Raw genomic sequence first — 17,859 nt, 5'->3', positions numbered from 1 at the left:
TGTTAGGCAGTGTTCTCCGAGGCATCCCGTGTTAGGCAGTGTTCTCCGAGGCATCCCGTGTTAGGCAGTGTTCTCCGAGGCATCCCGTGTTAGGCTATGTCTGACGTAACCCGACCTGATAAACGCCTCTTTCCTAAAAGAATAGTGCATATGAGATCTCCTCATTATTTTTTCCTTCACTTTTCTTTTTGATATTATATCATTTCCCCCTTTCCTTTCTACCTTCTAATTCCTCCTATAGGCCTCTCCTTGCTCTGATCTATAGCCTCTGTTGTCACCGTTGTTAAATAAATGTATGTATATATGTTCATAGTATAACCTTTAGGCTATATAACATTATTCATGTCTGCATTAGAGCTGACCATCTGGTGTTAGATAGCCAATTGTGCTCTTTCTGGGGAAAGACTATTTCCCCTCTCTCAGCATTTCTTATTTGCCTATGGTTCTTTGTGTAGGGCTGAGGACTTGTGGTCTTTCCCTTACTTATGTTACCATGTCTATTGTTGTTGTCCTTGTGCAGGTAATATTAATGCAGTAATGGTGGTGAGTCTTTATGGATGTAGCTTCTGACATTATTAGGAGACATAGTGTCATAGCAAACTCCTTATCTTCCAGCTCTTTATGTCCCCTTTTGAAGTGTTCTCTGGGCTTTAGGTTCTAGAGTTGTTTGTAGTTGTATTCATTGGCATTGGGATCTACAAGTTTCTATTTTGATTGGTTGTGGTTTTCTATGATGGTCTCCATCTGTTGCAACGTTTCCTTGATGCAGGGTAAGGACTACAGACAGTTCTATGTGGGTATAAGGAAAAATATTAGTATGTAGTTAGGGGTTATTCTGGTTTGGTAAAGTGGTGGTTGTAGGTTCTCCAGGATCCATGACGTAACAAGCCCTGGGTAGCTGGCTAGGTTTCCTGTCCCAGGCATTATTTCTCTCTTGTTGAGTAGGTCTTACGTCCAGTTAGAGAGCTTGGTTACCACCGAGATGTGTGAGCCACTACTGCACCCTTCGGGTTCTCTTGCCATGCTGGTCCTTGTGGTTCATAGGCATCATAGCTGGGTAGGAAGGACTACTGGTTGCTTCCCTCCTTTGGAAGCTGTGTATGCTGCAGCCTAGTACCTACCATAAGAGCTAGTCCTCAGAAGGAAGCATTTGGCCCCCGTGTCTGTGCATGGTGTCTTTAACATAAGGACTTACCTTCTACCGTGAGGGGTAACCAAGGACAGTTAACAATAGCCTTTAAGGATTTGGGAGTCCCTGGGCAACTGTGATCTTGTATTATCTGGTGTGGTTTTGTACATTTTGTCTAGCTTTCCCCAAACTTCTGTCTTTGGTTTCTTGCCTTCCCATGATGCCCAGGGTGAAGGGCATCAGTGACCACTTGTTTCCTCTGCAGCAGATGCTTAGCCATGAACTTCCTTGTGTAGGTTGTTCCTTAGTCATTCTTGATGGCTGCGGGCCTAGAATAGTCAAGGAGGAAGAGAGCCCCTTGGGTCTCTCACAGGCTGCAGCTTGCTTATTAGAGCTACGTTGGCTGGCTGATTCCCAAGGCCCTGCCTTTTCTGCCTATCCAAGCTGGGATTAGCAGTGGGTGCCAATGTACCCAGCTTATTTATGTGGGCTCTGCATCTACAGTACTTTTCTGTCTCCTAAGGGTCCCCCACCCCTTTATTTGTATTTTGCCTTTACTTTTACTTTTGAGGCAGGGTCTCACTAAGTTTCCTCAGGCTGGCCCTGGGCTCAGCCTGGATCCCAAGTGGGTTTTGACCGCGTGTTCCTCCTGCTTCCTGGGGAGCAGGGACTGCAGGCCTGCACCAGCACCTTGTGTTTTACACTCTTGGCCCCTAGTTGGCTGAGTGCTCCATGAGAATGTGAGCTCTTCCTCTGAGCGCAGCTTCATTCGGAGGTGTAAGGACAGCTGTGCTTCTTGGCCATTGTGCGGTGCTGAGAAGTCAAGTCAGGAGCTGTGGAGAGTGCAGGGGCAAGAGCCATGGGCCTGCACAGGTGAGCCTTTGTTTATGGAGGTGGGGACATCTGAAGGTGCTTTAGGGACATGAGTGCACCTTACAGAGAACAGGCTACTGAGCAGTCAAAAGGAGGAATGCTTCTTCACGAGAGGCATTTAGGCCACGAAAGGCAAAGAAAAAGTCCGTTGGGATGAAGACGAGATGGGAAAAACCTTAGCAAGCAAAAAGTGGGTCAGGGTGACATTTGAGATTGGCCCTAAAGCTCAGGCCACCATTAACCTTTCCTCAGCAGGACAGAGATGAGTGGTTTTATGATTTAGTGAGGAAACGCTGGAAAAGGACAGGCGGAAGGGAAGGGTCCGTAGAGGTGTGGATGAGAACACATTTGAGGAGCACTGTCTCATTTGTTCAGCTCTGGCACTTACTGTGAAGCGTGTCCAGTCACTTCAGTGTTCCTTACTAAGCTCTTTGAGCGAATTCAGTTTCAGATTAAATTACTGTTACTAGTACGATTTTGAGTTTTCTGAGAGTCTCAGAGACCTATGTTCCCAAGTTGGGTAAGAATCTTGTACCGTAGCCTGGCTTCAAACTTCAAGTTGTCTCATCTCAGCCTCTGGAGTGCTAGGATTACAAAAACGCACTGCCTTATCAAACTTTCAGATTGAGTTCCGAGAATTCTTTTCTTTCTTTCTTTTTTTTTAAGTACTCCTTTTTTTTCCTTTTAATTAGGTATTTTCCTTGTTTACATTTCCAATGCTATCCCAAAAGTCCCCCATACCCACCCCCCCAATCCCCTACCCACCCACTCCCCCCTTTTGGCCCTGGCATTCCCCTGTACTGGGGCATATAAAGTTTGCATGTCCAAAGGGCCTCTCTTTCCAGTGATGGCTGACTAGGTCATCTTTTGATATATTTTCTTTTTTAAGACCACGCCTCTAATGCTGGGTTGAACATGTAAGTATTTAACCAATCAAACCTGTTTGCCAGTGAACTTTAAAGTGGGGTTTCTAAAGACAGAGATCTCTGAGGAAGTAGAGATGAGAATGAGAGAAAAGGAGCTTAAAGGCAGCCACTCCCTCTTTGGTGGGTATGCACTGAAGTTATGACTTCGAGGCATGCACATGATAAAATGTTTAAAGTTCCTTGGACAGCTTTCTTCTGAAATAGTATAAGGTGCCCTTGGGCTTCACGTCTTTAAAAGGAACCTTAAATTTTGTAAGGAAGTGTCAAGAATAGAGGAAGGTGGGACAGCATCAGAGGTGGTGAAGTGGCAGGAGGAAAGATAGAGAAATCAAACCACATGTCCCCCATGGTCATTGCAGCGATGGTGTGGTTTGATATGTGCTCTGTGATGCTGCAGCAGCTGGTAATGTCCTTCACAGACCACTGCTCTTCACTGTTTCAGCTGTGTTTGGAAGCAGCAGCAGCAGCAGCAGCAGCAGCAGAAGAAGAAGAAGAAGAGCATGGGATGGGGGTTTTTAGGGATTCTTTGACGGGAGCAGGAAGCCTCTGCTCCATTATCACATTGAGTTGCCCCATCCTGTGCAGCAGTTGGACTTCATCAGTTTGCAGGGCTGACCCTGCTGACAATAAGATGCATTTGACCTTGAGATAGAAATTGCAACAAGATCTTTACGAATGACTGTGAATGAGACTGTATTCTCTTTCTTTCAGAATGCCAGCGACCTGTATCTGGGAGAATTGTTCTTCGACACCTCCCTGTTCGTGCACTGTGCTTTTCTTGTTGCTTTAACTTATCAAGGGTTTTGCTCTGCATTCATGAGTGCCGTCTGGGTAGTTTTTCCATTGCTCACAAAGCTTTGTGTGTACAAGGACTTCAAGAAGCACGGTAGGGTAATTTTGTTTTTTGTTTTTTGTTTTTTTTTTTTATAAAAATGGGGAATATGTTAAAAATGCAAAGCTCCCAGATATTATTTGACCAAATTATCTTTCCAAAATATTTAATTTTTTAATGCCATGCAAGTATCTTATACTGTATACCCCATCCCAGTCTCAGGTTTCTGAACATATGCTAGTATATTGCTTTAATACTGTTTGTACTTTATCCTCCCTGGTGACACTGACTGAGTGCGCTAGATCACATGTACCAGGGGACTAGAGTCCCACCTGACCCATTTTCTGTCAAGTGCCAGAGCAGTTGAAGATGAGCCCTGAACCGTGCCCTAGAATTCCATAGGCTTGTTTTCTTCTTCTTTTCCCCCAGGTGCCCAAGGAAGATTTATTGCTCTTTACCTTTTGGGGATGTTTATCCCCTATCTTTACGGGCTCTACCTCATCTGGGCGGTATTTGAGATGTTCACTCCTATCCTGGGAAGAAGCGGGTCGGAGATCCCCCCCGATGTTGTGCTGGCCTCCATCCTGGCTGTCTGCGTGATGATTCTCTCCTCCTATTTTGTAAGGAAAAACGTCCTGTTTTTTACTGTTTATACTGTGATGGCTGAGATGCAGTGGATCCTGTGAAATTATGTCACTCATACCTTGTTAAGAGCATTTAAACTAGAGGGGTGGGGTCAGTGTTTGTGCACTGTCAGGTTAATGTGCCAAGAAAATGTAGGATGATATGGTGGCCCACACTCAGGAGACAAGAGGATCTCTGTGAGTTCCAGACCAGCTAGGGCTACATGGTGAGACCGTGTTTTGTTGTTACTGCTTTAATGTTAAAACACACACACACACACACACACACACACACACACACACACACACAGCCTTCTGAGCTATCCAGATTCCCCTCTCTTCCTTCCCACCTGGAGACAGGCTCTCACTCTGGCTTAGAACTATGGGTTACCAGGATGGCCTTGACTTGTGGTACTCCTCCTGCCCCAACCTCCCAAGTGCTGGGAGCCATCACACCTAGCGTCTAAATCCTCTCTTCAAGTAGCCTTCCATTGTAGCAGATAGGAATGTGTGGAACAGATGATGTGTGGATTGAGATGTTCTGTTCTGAACTTTCAGAATAGTCCCTATGAGCATGTTTTGAAGTTAGTAAGAGGCCAAATCACAGTAGTTTAGGTTGTGTGTGTGTATTCAAAGTGATTTCAGTATCATTTACTTCTTCATTGCTGTCAAATCAACATTCATGAATTTGCCCCTTGGGGTGATACCCAAACATGCTTTTGTTTCTCAGTCTCTTGAGTATACTTTGTAGGTATGGAGTCTCACCTTTGTTTGTCTGTGTGCTTCTTTCCCCATGGGACACCTTAAAGGAAAGGAAAGATGGTTGGTTTGTATGGACCAGGCCCCTCAGGAAAAGTTCCTTTGGCATGATGTCTGAGGCTGACGGCAAGCCTCTCTGGAGAAGGCATCTCTGTTCCAATTCCTAAGGAGTATTTACTGAGTGCTATAGGAAGTGCTTGCGACCTGAGGTGAGGGGTCCAGGTAGAGACAGGGGCTGGATTCTTTACAGCTTAGGTTTTCATGCACAGGATACTGAGCTTTTTCAGATCACTGTAGTAAAGGGCATTCCTTGTGGAAATGAGGTTCTGAGGACCCAGCGAGCTAAAGTTACCACAGCCATAGTCCGTGTCCTCCATCAGGAAAGCCCTGCATACGTGGCTTTGCACATGTAGCCATGTAAAGTCATTCTTATGCACATGCTTGCTGTTGGCTAACTAGCATTAAAAGGAACCTACATCCTAACTGGCAACCAGAGTGCAGGCTGGGGCTGTAGCTCACTGAAAAGAGTGCTCCCTCCCATCATGGGTCCCTAGGCTCCGTTCCCCAACACTGAAAGAACATTCTCCCTCCACCCCACCCCCCCTTGGGGCCAAACAACAAAACCTGCAAAGGCATTATTCACTCTTAGTGTTGTTTACAGAGGTGGATGGAATTCTAATGTTTGTTGCTTACTTCTTTTAGTTTTATTATTAAACCTTCAACCCTGTATTTCTGTATTTGTTAAGTCTAGTAGCTTTTCCCTTCACTGTGACAAAATACCTGATAAAAATAGGAAAGGAAAATTTTATTTTGGGTCATGGCTCCTGAGGGCACTGCTCATCATGGTGGGAAAGGCATGGTGGTGCTTTTGGTGGCAGGAATCTGTGGCAGGTCCGAGTGGGACCACGACAAGAAGCAAGGGCTAACAGACCCGAGGACTTGCCACCAGAGATCTACTTTCTTCACTTAGACCCTGCCTCCTTAATCTCCACAGTCGTCTCAAATAGCCCTTACCAGCTAAATGTTTAAACCCAAAAACTTGAAGAGAATATTTCCCATTTAAACCATGGTAGGTAAGTTTGTTGTTGAGGATGAAGGGAGAAAGGCCTGGGCACAGTGACACCTAACTAATCTCAGCACTTGGGAGGCTGGGGCAGGCAGATCACGACTTTGAAACCAACCTTGATTATATATTGTGATGCTGTCCCCAAGAACAAACAATACAGCCCTGGAGGAGAGAGCAGCCTCTGTCCTCTGTAGATGAGGGTCTAGTGTGAAGGTATTTATAGTATGAATCAGGTTTTCATTATTCTCTTAGTGTAGTGGTCTTCAACCTTCCTAATGCTGTGACCCTTTGTGGTGACTGCATCCATAAACTATTGTTGCTACTTCACAACTATAATTTTGCTAGTTATAGATCGTAATGTAAATACCTGATATGTGACCCTGTAAAAGAGTCTTTCCGTTTTCAAAGGGGTCAAGAACCCATAGTTTGAGAACCGCTGTACAAGTGATTGTCATTTTTGGTGCCCACAAAGGTGATTCAGATGTAGGATATTTGAATTCTGTTCCACTGATCAAGTGGAAGGGAGAATAATGAAGCTGTGAAACTGGAGATCAGGAAAGCCCCAAGGCATGGCTGTGCTCGAATCCATAACAAGATCAAAGTGCACTATCACAGGTAAATCTTACCCGGAAGGCTTTGGGAAGGCACACCTCTTGGAATATTAATTACAACCGAGTATGATGGTAGTATGTACCTGTGAAGACAGCACTTTTGAGCCCTAGGGCAGGCTGGTGTAGACAGAGTGCTGTAGGTTATGTTGAGACAAGGTAATATAGCGAGAACAATGCTAACCCTCTAAAACTACAAACCGTATTTCCTTTTGCTACTATGTGAAGTGGTACTGTGACTCTGAGCTGTTGTTAGTACTGCTCTCTTGGTTTACTTATTCACGTGTTACAGGTTAAAGGCAGCTGCTTCTTGATGGGATGAGTTGCTCCATGGTAACAGAACACTGAACTATAATCTATATCTCAGAACACGTCTTGTAGTCATTGAGGCTTTATTAAATATGTTTTAGAAAACAGTTAACATTCTTGTTAAGTGAGGAGCTATCACACTTTTTGGAGTTATTCTTTGTTGGGTATCATGGTTATACTGCCAGGCTGAGAGCCAAAATAGGTCTGATAATAGGCATGGGATCAAGAGACTTAGCAAGAAACAGCTAGGTGCATGTGCACTCCGAGGGCACCTCCCTTACCATGCCCTGACCTGTTTCCTTGAGAGAGCACCTCTCACGGAACCTTTCAGCTAAGCTGGCAAACCCGAGAGCCCCTAGGATCTGCCTGTCTCCACCCCCAGTGCTGGGGACTTGAACTGTCATTCTTGGCTTTTACATGGCTGGGAATTTAAACTGAAGTCCTCATGTGTGCACAGGAAGTGCTTGTACCTATGAAGCCAACTTCCCAGTTCCATTCCTCGTTAGGTTTAGTGATGTGAGACAAGGTCTCACATGGCCCAGGCTAGCCTTAAACATTTGGAAGATGACTTTGAACTCCTGGTCTTCTGGCCTCTACTTATTAAGTGCTGGAATTACAGGATTGTGCTACCAGGCTTAGCTTCTTCATTTGATTTTGTACTCACTCAAGATCTTAAGAGTGATATAAGATACACTTAAGGCAGAGTAAAGGTGCCTAACTATAGAGTCAAGCACACTGTCACTTTACAGCCACTCCTTCATCTTCATTCTGTGAGTCCATTTATAACTTCCCAGTTTGGAGAAGAGGGAACTTCAATAGGAAATGGTAGTTTAAAGTTGAATTTTAGGACAGTTTTGGCAGTAGTTAGCTTGGGTGTGCCAGAACTACAGTATTATAGCAAAGATTTATTTATTTTCAAATTATATATTTGTAATTTAATATATATTGCTAAAATATATTAATTTTCATCTATTTCCTTTCCTTGAACTCTATCATACAGCTGCTGTATGTCCAGATTTACCAGCATGTCTTAGGTGAAGCTCACTACTTGGTGGAAGAGTTGAAACATTTTGATCATTATGACCATTTGGTAGAGGAACAAATAGGGTTACAAGTTGTTTTGCTGTCTCACCACCTTAAATCCTGGGGTGTTTATTTTCTAACAAGATAAGGTCTTTCATCCAAGAATAGTACCGTTTGGTTGAAATTTCTCAGGAAAGGATACGGGAACATTATATAAGAGGAGACAACTTTGCATAAACTTTGATATTTTGCTTTTTAAAAAAAAAATTCCTCTCATTGAGAATATCTTCACATTCATGTACTTCATGAGCTTAGGGGTAGGCAGGAAGATGGAGAGGCAAAAGTAGGAGCTAGTTTCAGGTAGTTTCTCAAAACTGAGGGGACTGTGAATGCGTTTGGTGTGTACTCGTCTTTCAGTTTGCTGATTTAGTTAGAATAAAAAAAGCTGATTCTGGATGCGAACCTTGCAACTGAGCCATTCGTGTTTGCTGCTCTAGGCTCAGATTGTTTAGTGTTCACAGTGATTAACCTAAAAGGACAGTACTGTTTTACAGTGGAGTTTTTCCTCAAATGCGACTTCTACAGGGTCCATCTAAAAACTAGGCTGTATGCCTCCAGCTCTTATTAGCTTGTTATAAAACACTAGAGGTGGAATCTGAATTTCATCGAAACACATGCTTAGGCATAAAACCTTACCTTTGAGAGTTTGGCAGCTTTACTGTCATTGGTTGGATTCAGTTCTGTGGTGTCTGCTGGGCAGGGCTGGCCACTGTGGTACATAGGGCAGTGGCTTGGCTGCGAATAGGTTCTGGTCCTTCTTCCGTGCTTTGTTTCCAGTCTCCCTTTGCTTTCTGCCCCACTGCGTCCTGGCCTGCTGAAGCCATCTGTCACTTTCCAGGCTCTCACTTAGGAGGGACACCTGAGGAATTGCTGTTTTGTCTCCTGGGGTTCCCTGCACACCACACAGGCTACTAGCTCTTCTTTATTGTGTTCTAGACAATACCTACTAAAAATATCATGGGAAACACCTCTCTACCAATGTTATGATTGTAATGTGTGTCTGTGCTTGCGTTTAGATTACCTTCATCTACCTTGTGAACAGCACAAAGAAAACCATTCTGAGCCTAATAGTGGTGTGCGCGGTCACCTTCCTCCTCGTCTGCACTGGAGCCTTTTTCCCATACAGTTCTAATCCCGAGAGTCCAAAGCCAAAGAGAGTGTTTCTTCAGGTAAGGGGGGCTCTTCAGAAGCAGTGAGATTCAGGAGATGAGAAGCGCCTTGTGGGTTTTGAGCTTCACCAATGAACAGGAAAACTGACTTCTCTGCTGTTGTCATAATTTACTTGGTTTAGATTTGTGTATAAAGTAGCAAGGGACACTGACCGTCAGTGGGCATTCTTATTTCTTAGACACACTTTCCATCATATATGTATACAAAATATGCATGTGTATAACCTAGAAGCCATGACCATTTAAAACTACAAATAGCATAAATATCTGTAGGCTGATTAAAAGTAGGCATCAGGGTGCTGGTGAGATGGCTTAGCGGTTAAGAGCACTGACTGCTCTTCCAAAGGTCCTGAGTTCAAATCCCAGCAACCACATGGTGGCTTACAACCATCCGTAACAAAAATCTGATGTCCTCTTCTGGAGTGTCTGAAGACAGCTACAATGTACACACATATAATAAATAAATCTTAAAAAAAAAAAAAAAAAAGTAGGCATCAGTTCCCTGGAGCTGGAGTTATAGGCTGTTAGGAGCCGCCTGATGTGGGTGCTGGGAACTGAACCAGACTCTTCCGGAAGAGCAGCAGTGCATGCTCTTAACCACTGAGCCATCTCGCCAGCCCCAAGACATTCTCTTACAGTATTGTCTAGACTTGCCTTAACTCTGTGCTCAAATGACTCTCCACTTCAGCCGTGTAAGTAATTGAGACTACAAGCACATACACCGTCCCTGATCAAGTCTTATATATATTTTAAGTATGCATTCAACTGTAGTTGTGAATTACAATAAAAGGCACTTGCATGTCTGTCATCTAGTTTAAAAGGAAAAAAAAACCCCACTAACAGTAACTTAGTAATTATTAAGTCTCCTTTTTATTTCCCTGTTTCTAATCACTTTTTTAAAAATATTTTTTATTATTATTTATTTATTTGAGTACACTGTAGCTGTACAGATGGTTGTGAGCCTTCATATGGTTGCTGGGAGTTGAATTTTTTTAGGACTTCTGCTCAGTCAGTGCCTGCTTGCTCCGGCCCAAAGATTTATTTATTATTATACATAAGTGTACTGTAGCTGGCTTTAGATGCACCAGAAGAGGGCATGAGATCTCCTTATGGGTGGTTGTGAGCCAACCATGTGGCTGCTGGGATTTGAACTCAGGACCTTCAGAAGAGCAGTCTCTTACCTGCTGAGCCATCTCACCAGCCCTCTAATCAATTCTTGGATGGTCTTTTTATCTTTGTTAAATTGGGGTAGGAGTGTGGGTGAGCTAGCTGAACAGTTTTCTCATTAGTCTTGTTCTTTTCAGCACGTGAGTAGAACTTTTCATAACTTAGAAGGAAGCGTAGTAAAAAGAGACTCTGGAATATGGATCAATGGGTTTGATTACACTGGAATGTCTCACGTAACACCTCACATTCCTGAGATCAACGATACAATCCGAGCTCACTGTGAGGAGAATGCCCCACTCTGTGGCTTCCCTTGGTATCTTCCAGTGCACTTCCTGATCAGGTTGGTTCATACTTCTTCTTAAGTTGGGGGTTAGTTTCCATTCTATCACTGTCAGGATTCAGTGAAACTTAACCTTAACTCAGTCAAGCGCTGTTTGTAATGTTTCTATATTACCATAAAATTTCTTATTTCTTTAGTCAGATAATGAACTCAGGAGCATAGTTTGCTATTTTAAACTTAAGAAAGTCTCTCTTCAAGAAACGTAAGTTGGGCTGGTGAGGTGGCTCAGTGGATAAGAGCACCCGACTGCTCTTCCGAAGGTCCAGAGTTCTAATCCCAGCAACCACATGGTGGCTCACAACCATCCGTAACGAGATCTGGCGCCCTCTTCTGGAGTGTCTGAAGACAGCTACAGTGTACTTACATATAATAAATAAATCTTTAAAAAAAAAAAAAAAAGAAACGTAAGTAGTAGCTAGAAAGGGCTATGCTCCTGACCAGTATAATACAACAGTTACGGCTTCCTCCCAGCTTGCGATACTCAGACAGACGGCATTTCAGTATTCATCAGAGGCATGGGATAGGCAGCGGAAATGCCTGGGCAGTTCCTGTCTTTAAAAGGATTTATCATTTATGTGCAGTGTGTCTGCCCTGTGCCTGTGGAAGCCAGAAGAGAGTGCTCAATCTCTGGCTCTGGAGTCACAGGTGGCTGTGAGCTGGCACATGGATGCTTGGAACTGAATCTGGGTCCTCTGGAAGTAGGGCTTGTAAACTGTTGAGAGGGATTTGTTAACAACCTGGCCAGCAGAGGAACTGCCTCATTTATCATTTCATCAGGCACTTCTCAGACCCCTTTGGGTGTTCTGAACCATTCTGTGAGTTACGAATTTACTGTTAGTTACTAAAGCATCCTGAATAGTCACACTATCTTTCCAATAGGAAAAACTGGTATCTTCCAGCTCCAGAGATTTCTCCAAGAAATCCTGCTCATTTCAGACTTGTATCCAAAGAGAAGATGCCATGGGATTCGATAAAGCTGACCTTTGAAGCAACAGGTGAGCCAGTTTCCTTCTCATGTCACATCTCATGCTTTTCAGTTGGCTGCCATATGTCTTCCCACGCGACATATCAGAGAAACACTTATTTAGTGACTGACCGATTCCGGTGTCTCACTCGAGAGCCCAGGCTGGCCTATGATCACGGTCTTCCTGCCGTAGCCTGCCTGCTGAGTGCTGGAGCCATGCACCGTCACACCTTGTGCATTACAGTATTTTTAATAGTGGCTGAAAGTTACTTCTTTAAGAAAATCTCCTATTTTTATTGCTTAGAACAGTTTCAAACCACAAACAAAAGCTTGTCAAGTCTGGTCATTGCTCCCTAAAACCCAGCTTCTGTTCACTCACTTTGAGTTCTAGTCTAGATTGTACCTTTTTCTACTGTTTAAGTCTCTCTTCCTTTCTGTGTCTACTAAAGGGGAAGCTTAAATTGCCCCACTTAGCTCTCTTACTCCTGCTTCTCTCTCTTGCCCTCTTGTTCCCCCTCTCCCGTCCCCGCTCTCTTTCCACATGGTCATGGCCGGCCTCTATTTTTCTACTCTCTTCTTCTCTCTGCCTCTACCACCCTCTTAACTCCCCTCCCATACCCTGAATAAATACTATTCTATGCTAAACAAAACAAAACAAAACAAAACAAACTATCCCACTTAGGTTGTTATTCCTAATATATGCATTCGGTGCTATAAATTTCCTTTTAAATACTGCTTAGGCAGTATTCAGTTTTTACACTTGTAATTTTTATACCTGAGAAATTTATATTTGGCTCTGAGGCTATAAAATAGGCGTACAAATGAAACACTTACTGATAAATCAGAGAAACTTACTTGGAAACAGTTCTTTGTTGTACATAGGATTTTGCTGGTTATTAAATGCTGTTTTACATAAGGAACGACACCTGAGTACGCCCTATCATAGGTGTTAGGGTGCCTCCTGTATTTTCAAAAGCTAATCAATTCTTCAACTTTATAATCACCGGTGCCGAGAGTTCCACTCTGAATAAATTTGTACCATATATGAGTAAATATGTAGTACAAAATGGCAGAAGTATCTTTAGAGTCATTTAAGAAACTGCAAAATTTGTCCTAGCCCCAAGATCCATGTCATAACTATAAGTGAAACCTGTCAGGACTCAGACAGCTAGTCTGAGAATTAGTAACACACTCCGGTCCACAGATACTGAGATCTGCTATTTACATGTCGATGAATGGAGGTTAAAAAAACATTTACAGTGTATGACTGTTATGTTTCTGTGAGAGAATAAACTTTTCCATGGACACTATAAATACTAATTCATAGTCCAATGACTAGTGAATTTGAGCCAGTATGTTTTAGGCAGCATTTGGTGGCACTGCTATTAGGATCACCTGGTGCTGTGTCACCTGCCTGTCCATCACACTGGCCTGGAGGTCAGAGCTAGATCGGCCTTTGCCTCCCCAGTGCTGGGACTAAAGGCATGTGCCGCCATTGCCCGGCCCAGTTATGACTAAGAGACCTTACTGAAAGTCTTAGTGTTAGATAGTTTGTTATCAAACAGATCTGCACTGTTTCAAACATTTTCTTTTCTTGCTACATTCTGTTCACCTTTCCATGTTAAAAACTAGTAGCTCTTGCAGATCCCAACCGGTGATGTCCCTGTAAGTCTTGTCCTAGGCTTTCCCTCACAGTACTGCCAGCTGATTTACTTACATTTGATTGTTACTTCCCACCTTAAGAAAACACAATGCTTGCAGAATGTCTAGACTACTTCTACTATTACTTCTATAAAGTTTTATTTATTTACTCTATGTACACGAGTATGTTATAGCTGTCTTCAGACACACCAGAAGAGGGCCTCAGATCCTACCACAGATGATTGTGATCCACCATGTGGTAGCTGGGACCTCTGGAAGAGCAGTCAATTCTCTTAACTGCTGAGCCATCTCTCCAGCAGAGCATTTTGGGTCTTTTGTATAAAGCTAATAGGTAATGTGGAAATGTGATGGTTAACTCTGTGTATTTGGCTAGACTGTAGTACCTTGACATTTTCTGATAACATGTAAATAGTGGATTTGAGTCTGGTGGATGAGTTTCCCCGCTCCAAACCCTGAGAGTCACAGGCAGATTACCTTTGCACTCCTCCCAGCCTGTTCTGTGGGGTCGGAGGTGGGGGGGGGGGGAGAATAGGGCTGGAGATAGGTAAATTATATCAGCAGTTACCAAGTTACCTTTCTCATTTAGATTCTGCCCTTTCTGTTCTCTCCTTACTTAACCTTGTCCAAACTGCTAACCTCCTTGAGCTTTGTAAAGAGCCCGTCTAAAGTCATCACAGATGACCCTAACAGTATTGTCACTGCACACTGACTTCAATGTTCCTCTTGCAGGACCAAGCCATATGTCTTTCTATGTTCGAACCCACAAAGGATCCACACTTTCCCAGTGGTCTCTTGGCAACGGCATCCCAGTGACAAGCCGAGGAGGAGACTACTTTGTGTTTTATTCCCATGGCCTTCAGGCTTCTGCATGGCAGTTCTGGATAGAAGTGCAGGTGGGATTTCCCAGGCTTCCAGACAGTATGTAACAACCATGGAGGTCAGTGTGTGGCTTCAGAGAACTAACTGCTTTTTCCCCAGCAGGTCTCAGAAGAACAGGCAGAAGGAATGGTGACTGTGGCCATTGCTGCCCACTATCTATCAGGGGAAAACAAGAGATCCTCTCAGCTGGATGCTCTGAAGAAGAAGTTCCCAGACTGGTCCTTTCCCTCGGCGTGGGTTTCCACCTACAGTCTCTTTGTGTTCTAATCTCGTGGATGGACTTTGAGTACATGTCCCCTGGACATTGCATGGGATAGTTTCTCTCCCATCGTACAAGGATGTTTGTAATACAAGTCAATGAATTCTACTGAGCATATGTTCAAAGAGCTTTTGAGATAACACTCTTCAGGGCCAAGTACTGTATGGGTTAAACTTGGGGACAGTGGTACCTGGCCCTGCCAGTTGAAACTTCCTGCTTTCTGACAAGTAAGCACATGTGGATATTGCCAATCATGTCACTCATGACTAAGGACTCAGCAGCATGCCACTTGAGCAGCTTTCCTGGGAGGATCGAGAAAGATGTAGGCTCTTAGACCACTGTTAATGAAATAGGCAAGTCCACTTGCCAGTGGATGGTGGGTAAGATGCCTCTCTGTGCACTACAACTGTAGTACTGGGAAGTAAATGCCACAAAGGTGGAAGCCGCTGCAGCACCTTAGATGCTGGAGCGCTCTTTCTTCAGGCAGCCGTTCAGGTTTTTTTTTGTGTTTGGAAGCCTAAGCCCTGATGCAGAGGTCTGGGCCTGACTCCTGAGTAGCATTCAATGTCTGCTTTTCCCTCAAACACGTTCCTGGGGGAAGAGAACATTTCTTCAGCTACATTTTCTTCTTACATTTCATGGGTTGCTTTATTTGTGCAAGCACAAAACTTAAAACTTCTTCCCCAGAGCACTGAATTGCCAGCATAGCTGCTGAGGTGGAAGAGGAGGAGGGCTGGGAGGACTGGGGATTTTATAATATTTATTGTTATATATAAGATTAATCCTTTAGCACAAATTCTTTATTGCTGCATTGGGTTTTCTGTTTTCTAGCAGGTGACTAAGTTGTTGTAACTTGCCGTCAGTGAGATGCTGAGGTTGTAGCTTACAAGGAGTGAGACAACTATACCTGTATTTGTTAATTTTCAGATCTTGCATAAGGGCGGCAGTCAGACTTAATGGTGCTTTTCATTTTGAAGACAGGGATGTAGCTTGTGAGGTATGTCATGGCAGTGGCTCTTGTGGCGTCTCTAGGTTCCATCGGTGACAGAGGAGGAGATGAACAGTAAATTATTCTAATTTTACAGTAGTAAATATATAAAGACAAAATTTGAGTTAGCAAACAAGCATGACACAAAATGTAGTTGAAAGAAAAGCCATAGTAAGGCCAAACCAAACCAAACAATATCCTTGTCAGGTGAGAACAGGAAGGCGCCTCTCAGAGTGGCCCTCAAAACTGTCTGAATGTCAACAAAGGCACTGTTACGTGTGCACTGCAGAAGAGGAGCCTCTGGAAATTGCTCATGTGGTACGTGTCAGTTTCTTAATCGTGTTCCTTGTATTGCCTCCCTAATCTGTAACGCCTTAAAAACGCTGCGGCTGGAGCTGATAGTAACATGCTGACTGTCACAAGTGGTGACACTGTAAAGTGGAGTCACTGTTTTGCTGGACTCACAGAAATCTTATCTCAATAGTGCTTCAAGTGTCTGGCTCCTGCTGTGTTTGTATTATCTGTCAGGTAGGACTTAAAGGGTTGAGGGGTTATGTCTAGCTTGTAGAGAACCACAGCTGAGTAACAGTACTGATAGCTCAATGAATTTCAAAATACAGGCTTATGTTCTGTGCCCGGTTAATCTGAAACTGATTACTAGAAATTATGGGGAGGGGAGCAACATGTCATGCTGAGAAAGTTCACCAGGACAAGGATGCTCTGATTTCCTTCCCTTTGGCAGGCACCTTTTCAGTGAAATCAATCATGGTTTTCTTTCTGTCTTTGGGTTGTTTCTCTATGCAAACGATTTTCATTTTCTCTAACACTATTATGCAACCACTAACAAGATGTTCAGTTTCAGGCATGCTTAACGGCCAGAAATGGTCAGGCAATTACATGCAGTATTCATGGCTTTTAAAAAGCACACTCTAGTTATCACTAGCCTCCTACCTTTAGAGGTTATCTGATCACGTGTGTAATTCACTTCTCAAGATAGTTTCAAGGTCTAAGGAATGCATTCCCCCAGAAGAGTATAAACATAAGCAGCACACTAGGGACAAGTATAAAGAACTAAAAGATTGTTCTACACAGTGTTTCCAGTTTAGCAGCTATAACTAAATGTCTAAGATTCCCCCCCCAACCCCGATTTTGCTGTGAAAGAGCACAAGCCAGCCTAGGTGACTCAGGAAGAAGCTGTTGGAAGAACATGTCTGTTCATCTCATTTTTCACTTCTTTGCTGATTTGTTGAGGGTTAATCGTTGCCTTACAATGTTACTGAAATAAACTTTTTAACATACTGGTTGGAAAAAATGGATCTTTTACAACTGCTTTTTATTCTATCTACGTATTTCAAGGCTATTTTATATCCCTAGTGTCTGTCTGTCTCTCGTGTGTGTGTACTATCTTTAAAATGCTCTATATAGCTTGAGTATTACTGCTATTTTAATAAGTGGTATAAGCAAAGAACTCAAGATAGAAATGCTCACTTCGCCTGAAATCTTTTTCCCTGGAATGAAACTGTGCATCCGAATTTCAGAGAAATAAAAAGAGCCTGCTTAGCAAATGGGAAGACCCGGCGTATATTTAGGTTGAACTCTTCTCCCCCGAGAGGACGTCACAACAGGAAGCTTTTTTAAAACTGTGGCTAGGGATAAGAGCAGGTAGAGACGCTACACTGCAGACACACAGGGACTTCTAGCCACCCACAGGAAGGCTGACACCTGACAAAGCCCGTAGCATTTTCCCTGGTGTCTTAGTTAGGGTTTTACTGCTGTGAAAAGACACCATGACCATGGCAAGTCTTATAAAAAACAACATTTAATTGGGGCTGGCTTACAGGTTCAGAGGTTCAGTCCATTATCATCAAGGTGGGAGCATGGCAGCATCCAGGCTGTCATGGCACAGGCAGAGCTGAGAGTTCTATGTCTTCATCCAAAGGCTGCTAGTGGAAGACTGACTTCCAGGGAACTGGGGTGAGAGTCTAAGCCCACACCCACAGTGACACACCTGCTCCAGCCAGGTCACACTTCCAAATGGTGCCACTCCCTGGTGCAAGAATATACAACCCATCATACCTGGCTCTTTTTGTTTTCTGAGGAGATTCTGTCATAGCAGTTCAAGGTGATTTTTCATTTTTGGGCTAATAAAGTCATAATGCACATATGCCTCAGTAAATTGAACTTAAAAAAAAAAACATTTGATTGCAAAATTTATTGAGAATT

General features: G+C 43.4%; 1 protein-coding gene across 2 annotated transcripts in view; it reads left to right on the top strand.

The window, feature by feature from the left end:
• The window catches only part of Ermp1 (endoplasmic reticulum metallopeptidase 1), a 38,619-nt gene extending 21,671 nt beyond the window's left edge, over positions 1-16,948 (top strand). The window contains exons 9-15 of one of the 2 annotated variants that reach the window (XM_021152306.1): positions 3,640-3,814; positions 4,190-4,380; positions 9,225-9,377; positions 10,682-10,884; positions 11,764-11,879; positions 14,240-14,403; positions 14,492-16,948. In XM_021152306.1, the coding sequence (XP_021007965.1) occupies positions 3,640-3,814; positions 4,190-4,380; positions 9,225-9,377; positions 10,682-10,884; positions 11,764-11,879; positions 14,240-14,403; positions 14,492-14,656 (1,167 nt within the window). In that variant the 3' untranslated portion in view covers positions 14,657-16,948. Of the gene's footprint in view, positions 1-3,639; positions 3,815-4,189; positions 4,381-9,224; positions 9,378-10,681; positions 10,885-11,763; positions 11,880-14,239; positions 14,404-14,488 lie in introns of both variants that reach the window. The other variant, XM_029472660.1, reaches the window with a different exon arrangement.
• Positions 16,949-17,859: the final 911 nt, after the last annotated feature.

Source organism: Mus caroli, chromosome 19 (assembly GCF_900094665.2).
Source record: "Mus caroli chromosome 19, CAROLI_EIJ_v1.1, whole genome shotgun sequence".
Lineage (NCBI taxonomy): Eukaryota > Metazoa > Chordata > Mammalia > Rodentia > Muridae > Mus > Mus caroli.
Note: the sequence above shows the minus strand (reverse complement) of the source record. Positions and strands in the feature narration are given on the sequence as shown.